The sequence below is a fragment of the Syngnathus acus genome, chromosome 8 (assembly GCF_901709675.1).
Source record: "Syngnathus acus chromosome 8, fSynAcu1.2, whole genome shotgun sequence".
Classification (NCBI taxonomy): domain Eukaryota; kingdom Metazoa; phylum Chordata; class Actinopteri; order Syngnathiformes; family Syngnathidae; genus Syngnathus; species Syngnathus acus.
The window spans coordinates 2,216,023-2,225,378 of record NC_051093.1 but is presented as its reverse complement, the minus strand read 5'-3'; the positions used below and the strand labels follow the sequence as shown (position 1 = coordinate 2,225,378).

General features: G+C 44.5%; 1 protein-coding gene across 1 annotated transcript; it reads right to left on the bottom strand.

Moving 5' to 3' along the window:
• Positions 1-1,789: 1,789 nt before the first annotated feature.
• si:ch211-51c14.1 (protein kinase C and casein kinase II substrate protein 3) lies at positions 1,790-8,419 on the bottom strand. Its single transcript, XM_037257069.1, has 10 exons — positions 8,034-8,419; positions 6,553-6,617; positions 4,871-5,027; positions 4,460-4,695; positions 4,201-4,356; positions 3,790-3,965; positions 3,213-3,333; positions 2,888-2,958; positions 2,732-2,811; positions 1,790-2,659 (listed from the first exon to the last, which is right to left on the bottom strand). The coding sequence occupies exons 2-10, from the start codon at positions 6,607-6,609 to the stop codon at positions 2,550-2,552; spliced, it is 1,164 nt and encodes a 387-aa protein (XP_037112964.1). The 5' UTR covers positions 6,610-6,617; positions 8,034-8,419; the 3' UTR covers positions 1,790-2,549.
• Positions 8,420-9,356: the final 937 nt, after the last annotated feature.

Here is a 9,356-nt window from a genome sequence, read left to right as displayed (position 1 = left end):
CTGTCCAGAGAAAAAAAAAAGGTTGCTACCACTTGTCCACCTGCTGAGCACAAAAATATCCCACGCAAATCTCCTTCACTTGAATGCACGGCAACCAGGGACGGATCCCTGCGGACGACCACAAATGAGGCACAAAGAGCGAGTGTCACGAGGGTGCAGCACAACTCACCCCAGAGGACCAAGGTGTGTGCGTGGGTGCCACAAATGCCAAATTGTAAGTTAATTAGTCAAATTAACAAAAGGGCACCAGGCTTACACTAACAATGGTATGTGCATGTGTGTGTGTTGGATTGTCTAAGTTTGATAGTGTGCACGTGTGTGTTTTTGTAAGTGTTTATGCAGGTTTGTGTCTCAGTGTGTGTCATTACCTGCATGTGACATGTAGCAGTCTAAAAGTTGCAGTCTTTCATCACTCAAAAGATGACTAATATCCCCAACACGCACACACGCATACACACCTACACACACACACACACACACACACACACACACACACACACACACACACACACACACACACACACACACACACACACATTATAGGCGCATCATCATATACGTTACATGCAGCATTCACACACACACACACACACCCCTTCATTGACTTACTGCGAATGTAAGGAGTCACCCCAGCGAGCTCTGCTGCTCTCTTAATTACGGCGCCGCCTCGGTAGCTCACCGTCGCCATGGCGACGCAAAGTTCCGTGCAGTCGGTGCGTGAGAGATGAGGGAATAAAGACATTTTCCCATTAGGCCGTCAGCCAGCCTGCCGCCCCGTCGGCAAGATGCCGGCTCGCCGCCTCACTGAGGCTGTTGATGTCATAGCGTCCTCTGCTGGATGATGTTTACTTGAGTTTGTCCCATCAGGACCACCATACGGTCATTTCCGTCGTAGTAAGCAACGCTACAAAACACATCCTTTTTTCCCAGTGCCATACTGTGCCCCTCCCTTAGAGGAGCAACCTGTCCGTAGGTCTTTCTAAAAAAGTATAGCACAGACAAAAAGTAGAGACATTGACATTAATACAATTTAAAGGCTTCAGTGGACGGAGGCCAAGAGGCCAGCAAAGTTGTCGCTGGCAGACAAAAAGAAAAACACGCACTCCGGTCGTCAACTATGCTTGTCAGGCCTCGTGAACGTTCCCGCAAACAAAATAATTGAGGTGACGTCTTCATCCACTCGCCACTTGGCTGCCATGAAGCGGTGCACTTAAACAATTGTTTTCAAGGTGTCACAAGACCTTTTATTCATTTTGTTCACTAGGACGCTTCATCATCACAGCTCCTTGAGTGCAGCTCGCATTCCGGAAGCACTCAACCTGACAGGCACGGAGGCTTTATTATCAAGAGTGAGGCGACTCAAAGACTCAACTTTATTTATAGAGCACTTTAAAAACGCAAGTGCAATTGTTGCAAAATGCTTTACATAAGATCACGGAACACTATTTCAGGATGATCATTAGCGTAAATTAAATCCGCATTTAGAAAGAGGAAACAAATCACATTTGCGACCTTGATTGGACGTTTTTTGCTGTGAGGCAGTAAAAGCATCTACGGTCGTGTGTGTGTGTGTGTGTGTGTGTGTTGGAGCAAGCCGATTCGTCATCGCTGATGCAAGGCTGGCGGCCAAATGTGGACGTCAGAGGCACTCGTGAGTCGACTAGTGATGTCTGGATAAAGAGCAACGTTTGACCTGCTGTCACCCGCGTGGTCACCCTGAGTGTCTCTGGGTGCGTTTGCATGCACGAGTGGAGAGTCCCAATTGTGACGGCGCCATGAGTCACACATGAGCGTTTCAAAAGTTTATTTCCTAAAAAAAAACAAAAAAACAAATAGTTTGGGGGTTACACACACACATAGCCTAGTGGTTAAGACCAAAGCGGAATGCATCTTTCTTATACATAGACATTCATAAAGTAACAGATACGATTTATAGATATATATTTAAAGGAACACGTTTTCCAAAAGTGATATTCCTTGCTAATTGAAACATAGCTTCAAGGAAGTGACTTGTTTAAAGCAACAATTACTTACAGCTTGGCACTCGGCATGCGTGTCGTTAGCATCACAAATGTGCTTGAAATAATGTACCTTCATAACGTACTGTAGTAATGTGAATTCAATGATGTACATTTGAAGCGTCCATTCGAAACAAATTTCTATTGCAGCTTCAAAAGTTACTTCATAATGTACCTTTGTAACATGCGCCCAAAATATAGATTCGTAACATATTTGCAACATACCTTCATCACGCACCGTTTTTGACGTGATTTTGTGGTGAAACTTTGTGATGTAAATTCATAACACACACTCAACATTTGTGACAAAACCTAACTTCGGAATAGAACTTTGGAACGGAATTTCCTCATGAAAGGAAAAATTTGTGATCGCTATGGTTAATCTTCTAGAAAACAAAAATCTTAATCTCTGCATGTTAAAATGTTCACAGATCTTTGGCTAACAGCTACTTTTTTGTACAGCATTTGTTTTTACAAACCAAACATCCACAGGAGACAAATTATCAACTCAATTAAATATGATTTTTCCCACTAAACCACCTCCACGTAATTAGCGGGATAAAGTCCCTCCAGGCCACCGTCCTTCACCCCCCTACACCATCCTTGGTCGTCCTCTTCCTCTGTCTTCAAGAACTCTTCGCCTACAAAAATGATTGTCACGTTTTTGTTTGTCAAGCACAAATGCAAAAAACAAAGTTGGCAATGATGTTCACCAGCTTTGAAGGAGAGTTCATCCGTTTCCTGGCCGACGTAGTCGTACAAGGCTCTCACTCTCACACCGATAATCTTTGCGCTAAAGAAAAATTAGTTATTGAACATTTCTTAATCATCATCTTAATGTCTACGACTTTTGCGTTCAATTTCTTTACCTCTTCTCTAATGTTGCTTTCTCTCCAACCACCTCCTTCCCTTTTTTGTTTTTTTTCTCAGGAATCCATTCCTGAACATCAATTCAATAACAAAAAACAACAACATGATTAGTATGTTAGCATAAGTAAATGTTAGCTCACAACTAGCATGTTCTGCCAAACCCTAGAACATGCATTGACTTTATGGCTAAGTGTTTAATGTTTGCTCGTGGAGGCTAATTAACCAGCTCATGCCTGTCAATAGTTTAGTGCGCCTGGTTCCTTTTTAAATGCTAAGCTAATTAGCTTAGCATTTAAAGGCTTAGCATTTAGCCTCGAGAAGCACCTGGAAGTGCGGCCAATCGGTGGGCATGCCGGGCCCGTGCGTGTTCTTCCACCAGCGGAGGTCCTCGTGCTCGTCGATGGCCGCCACCGTCTCGCGTAGCTGGCTGTAAACTTCCTTTGCGCTGCGCAATGACAAAAACAAGAGAGTGATTGATGTTGTTGATCAACGTGCAGATGATGAATTATTAATTTCATTAAGTGCTGACCGGCATGTATTTATGAGCAGGGAGGAATTTTATTTTCCTGTTAGCTCGACACAGGTGGGAAGTTGGGAGAGCATGCCGGTTATAAATGCTGCATTTATTTACATACACAGTGGTGCTTTTGCATGAAGATCTTGAAGATATGCAGTGGTATCCTTGAAGTTCATTTGAATACACAGTGCTACCCCAGAAATTCATTTAAGATATACAGCAGTACCTTGGAAGTTCATTTAAATGACTGACATTTAATGTCAGCTACTTTTGAATTTGAGGGAGTTCCCTTGAAATACAGTGCTGTCTTCTGAAGTTGCGCTATGGTCTTTTGAATGAACAACACAGGAAGTTGATTTGAACAGACCGGGTGTGGTGGGCTACCTGTCGTTGGCGGTGACGTCGAGGTGCTTGTCGAAAGAGAGGAGGGCTTGCTTGAGGAAGACAATCCTCTTGCGCTCCTCCTCCTGTGACTGCTCAAAGATGGCCTCCATCTCCTCCATGTAGCGAGGGGCGTAGCGATTGGTCTCCTCCAGTACTTTCTCATAGCGGGCTCGCACCTGACATACACATGGAAGCGCCACACCCTTAAAAGGGACTTCTGGTGTACCAAAGCAGGGGTGGGGACACCATGGTCCACCGGCCACATCCAAAATGCTCTGTTCTCTCGTTTAACCATTTTGATTGATTCGATTATTTACAATAAATCAATTAAGCAATTATTTCATGAGACCAATTTGATTAACAACCAGCAAAATGAAAAAATGACAACGGACAATTATTTTACGGCCTTACCTTGTGTGTCTCCTGCTGCACCATCTCTCGGTCTTCCTGAATCTTCTTCTGCTTGTCCGCCGCCATGTTCTGATTGGCTCGTGCCTGCGACTCGCGCTCCCGGGCGACATGTTCCTTGCGGCTCGCCTTGTGGTACGCCCGCCTGGCTTTGTCCAACTGATAAAAACAAAAATCAAAAGCAAAAGCTTTTCTTAACCTTTGTAATTTTGCACAGTTTTTTTTTTTTTTTTTAACTTTGAATATTGTGACTTCTGCTAACCTTTTTGAGGCGTTTGGTCCAAGGCTTCTGTGTTCTGGCATAGCCGGTCTCGGCGTCCTGGGCCTCCTTGAAACCCCCAAAGATCTTCTTGGTGAAAGCATCCTTCTGCCAAGTCCTCAGCCTCTCGGCATCCTCGGTCACCAGGGAGCGGCAGATGGACGCGTGCAGAGACGCCAGACGGTCAGTTGAAGACAGAAAACACTGCCAGGCCTTCAGCAGGGACCCATACAGGGGACCTGAGGAAGAGGAAGGTCAAACCCTGCTAAGTCTTTACAAAGTTTAGGTTTCAAGAAAATATCCTAGGCCTAAGGAAAGATTTTAGCCAGAGGATAGGTTCTCATTCAAAGTGAAGGTGCTGGTCTTGAGAGAAGTTTTAGTGACAAGAGACAGTATGAGTGGTGAGAGACTCACTGGAGTCCACGTGCGGCTTCCACTTGTTGCTCCACTCGCTTAGCTGCATCGCGTACTGACGCTCCACTCGGGCTCGCTCCTGGATGCATGCTGACAGGTCGCCGCACGCCTGGAAGGTGTCCTCCGTGCGTCGCACCGTGCGCTGGTAGTTGCCAGGCTACAAAGACAAAGAGACCAGACCTTCAAAATCAATAGTGTTCCTCATCTTGGCTGCGAATGAAAAGGTCAGAGTTCTGTGGGATGCCATTCAATGTTAAGACATTTCTTTCATATGGTGTCTGGGTCTGCTGTTACTAGTGCAGCCACCAGAGGACGCCAAAAGTCACAAAGCCCAAGAAGAGAGCAAGTGAGGCCAGATTGTGGATGTGGAGCTTGGACGTCACAGTCCAAAGTTTCCTGGCATACTTCGACTCTTCCTGCAGTCACCTTTTCATGACATCACAGAAAATTCTCATAGGATTGAGATAAATTATTGATAAAAGTCCTTCAGAGTCTTTCAAATGTAAAATACAATGTGGCAATCCCATTGTCATTGCCATTGGTTTGTCTATTTGAATGCTAGATTTTCTTCTCGTAGTCTGTTTTAGTAAGGGCTTCACTGTGTGTGTGTGTGTGTGTGTGTGTGTGTGTGTGTGTGTGTGTGTGTGTGTGTGTGTGTGTGTGTGTGTGTGTGTGTGTGTGTGTGTGTGTGTGTGCGCACGCGAGTGCGTGTGCATGCGAGTGTGTCTTCCCTAAACAGAACCAGCTGAGGAATCTGCCGACGGGCCAACGGAAACAACACAGCCCAAAACCAGTTGGCAGATGCTAGCAAGCTAGCAGCAGCAGAGGTTCTACATTGTGCTTGCAAGGGATTCTGGGAAGTCTGGAAGGCTACCCTGACTAGTCCAATGCAAATAGACATGTTCTGGTGTGTGTGTGTGTGTGTGTTTGTGTGCGTGTTTTGGGCTCTCTCTGTGCTCCGCAACAATGCTTGGCAACATCACTGATACAAGCTATACATGATTTGCATGACTGTAGTGATTAACGAATGATAACATGCTAGTTGTAAGAATTCTAACATATAGCAGAATTATGTTCCACATAATTTTTTTTTAAAATATTTTGAAATATATATTACTAATAATAAATAATAATCAATAACTAAGAATGAGGATTAATAAAATGCTAACTTGGTAACAGTTGGTATCTAAAGTGAAATGGAGTGTGCATTAAGGGAATGGCTGCACGCTCAGGGAACAGGCGATGACTTGGAGGCACAGTGCTTCTTGTGTCTCAACTGTGAGCTGCATCCAATTAGTGTAGCGTAGCATGCTAACTGGAAACAAAGAAGGGGGAGGGGGGAGCCTCTCTAATGAATGTCACGTTGCCAAAAGCCAAACTATTTTCTCATCCCACATGAAAACTGAAAGAGCAGGAAGTAGTTTGATTCTAATATGATTTTGATTCAACATTTGTGTCACGTGAAACACAATCAGGAGCAAATCCTCGTTCAAGCTTCTGAGTCATAATGGCGGACTTCCACTTACGTTTCAACAAAGAACACCTTGTTAGCTAAAAGAGTGCTGCAGCCTCCGAGGCAGACGACACTTGTCATGTGTTTAAACTCCATTATAAACACACACGCACACACATATACACACATCTGATTTTACTTTGGAAAACAGTACTCAACATCATCTTACCATCCAGAAGCTGCGATTGTTCACATCCTCACAGTTGTTGGCTGGCAGCGTCGACATTTTGGTGCCTGTAGAGGAAGCAGTGTTTCATTAGTGTCATGTCACCTATGGCTAGCTAGCCAATCAAATCTGATGTCAATAAATGCCACTAAGAATGCATTGCTCAATGTGTCAACTGCTTTTAACAAGCTTAATTTGAACAAACAAGTAAAAAAAATAAAAATAAAATCACATCACTCCAGTCACCCCAAGCACAATCATCCCATGACGTTAACTTTGCTAGCCGCTAAGCAGCCTGTCATAGCCACGTAGATAAATCAGGTTTTGTTGTATTCAAATCAGCCAATTTTCAACTCAGTGAGGCTAAAAATAGAACCGGTGGGAACGTGAGAGTAGCGACTTCCTGTCCAAATTCAACTTGATTCCCATGCTTGCTAATGCTAACAGAGCGTCCATCTTCCCAGCCAGAGGACCAAGGCTCTTTCCCCGCATCATCACATGGTCTGCGCCTCACCCCGTTTGTCTCGCTCACGTTCTCTGGTGAGAGTGAGATAACCCCAACGGAGGTCATGAATTGTGCATCTGAACCCTGACCTCCACTTCCTGTGTTGTATCGACAAGGCGGGAATGGAGTACAACTTTTAGATGGCACTGTTGCAGGTTTTAAGTCACCTGTTTATATTAAGTCGATGGGATACTGTATCAGGCCGAATTAAACACAAAAGCGGGTTGCTACAGCTCGTAGCATCATCTTTATATAAATTACTTGTGTCATCACTGTCAGCAATCCAACAGTAAACTGTTTGTTTTTTTAAAATGGACTCTTGTTAGAGTTGGTTCAACTTGATTTACAGACCAACAGTTGACAAAATTATGAAAATTAACCAGCGAAGTGTTTTGCTACTACCTGAAAACATTGTAACATTTATGACACGTGTCATCACTTGACTCTTTTCAGTTGACTTGTTTTGGAAGTGAACTAGTATGTAAAAAGTCCCGAATTGGAATCTGATTTGGCATTCGTGCGTTAGACACCAAGCTGCATGAAACGGCTCATAAACGTCATCGTACTTATATCGCTATCTTGTCATCAGACATCCAAGGCTAAATTGTCGAATTTTTAAAAGCGGTCTTGTTGCAGTTCAAATAGGCTTCGACACACAAAGCAAAGCGGCACTAATCAGCTTTGGTTTTCACGTCCAGAGGCCTCAACTTGAACTTATTTTTTTCAATGCATGCCAAGTTCATTTTTTGCAGATGATTGCAGAGGCCCCAAATGAGACAAAAGTAGGGTAAGATTCCTGAATTGAATTCTGAACTTTTGGAGTCGTTAAAAAAAAGTTCCTGTGGTGCTTCCCGGCAACCGAGCGAGCTCGAATCCCGCAACCAAGCGGGCGTCACGTTAACCACCCCCCCTTGCCCCCGTTTTCATCTGTCAGACATAACTCAGCACACGCACACACATGGAAAAAACAGATACTTACTTTGCGAATTTTCTTCTTCTATTTGTCAACGTGGTCACTTCCCATGCAATCTTTGACCTTTTTTTTTTTTTAAATCCTGCTCGTCTTCTGGACTTTTCCAAGCGGCGGTTGCACGGTGCCGCTCCCGATCCTCTCCCTTCCCTTTGGCTCTTTTGCGCTTGTGTCAGATGAGTTGGCCTCCTCTTCCTGCTCCCCCCACAAGCCGCCTCGCTCCTCCTCCCTCTGTCCTCTACCTCCTTTTTTCTTTCTTCACTTAGACCCTGCTTCTCTCTTTTAACTCCTTAAACAGCTGCAGGACTCTCTTGTTCTTTGTATCCCGATTCTTCCCGCCTGTGAGCTCGCCGTATTCAACTTCATCCACAGTCTTTAGTTACAGTGTGTGCGCGTGTGTGTGTGTGTTTGCGCGTGTGCGTGTGTCATTACTAACTTTATTGCCCCACAAAAAAAATCTAAAAGCAGCACATTTTCCTCTTTACCCCCTCAGCATTCCCCTGCAAGCACAGCTGGAAGACACATCCGGCGTGTGTGTGTGTACGTGTGTGTGTGCATGTGTGTGTGTGTGTATGTACGTGTGAGTGCGCGTCAGGACCCCCTCCAGAACAAGTACAGGCGCTTTTTGGCAGCAGAAACTTTACGACAAACTTTTAAAGGAGCAAAATGATTCATTGTGTGTCAAAGGTCAGGGTCAAAAGAAGACCCTGTTTGAGGTGGCGTACTTTTAAGAGGTCCAGGAACTTTTCTGAGGGAGCCTGAGTATCTGATTGTCCATGGCTAAAAGAAGATCATGCTAGAGGGATAGTACTTTGGACACAATGGGCAGTACTTTTTAGGGGTTCCGGAACCTGACCCTTTGGGGGTTAGGGTCAGCATAGAAACATATCTGATTGGCAAGTTTTAGTTCAGGGAAGTACGAGTAAGAGACTGATAGTTCCTGGAACTCATGTTTGTGTCTGGTATTACCTCATGTTATGTAGCTCTCGTGCAGTCTGACCGTGTTCCAACTTGCCTTGTAGTAAGCCGGCTGATGCAGCTGTTGCGTTGTAATGCCGCCGGCTGGAAGCAACAGTCAACAGACGCTAATGCAGCCGTTAGTCATCCTGCCATCAAAAGCCTACAACAAGACACGACACACTGGGATGTCCTGTGGTTAGCATGTTAGCAGACATGAAGACAGGAGACGCCGCCTTTCAAGTGGACTGTTAAATGAGGGAAAAGTTGATTATTGCATCAATCATAATGCAGAATGAAAAAGAACCGCGCCGGCTGGCAGTACTTGAAACATAATCTTTATATTCATTATATTAATTACTCGTGTTTTCAGTT

Bases quoted from the DNA above. Each gene is read 5' to 3' on its own strand.
- si:ch211-51c14.1 (XM_037257069.1), bottom strand. From the start codon at position 6,609: ATGTCGACGCTGCCAGCCAACAACTGTGAGGATGTGAACAATCGCAGC. The intron at 2,812-2,887 runs GTAAAGAAATTG...ATTTTTCTTTAG, and splicing joins AAAGCAACATTAGAGAAGAG to CGCAAAGATTATCGGTGTGA. The intron at 2,660-2,731 runs GTGAACATCATT...TCATTTTTGTAG, and splicing joins TGAACTCTCCTTCAAAGCTG to GCGAAGAGTTCTTGAAGACA.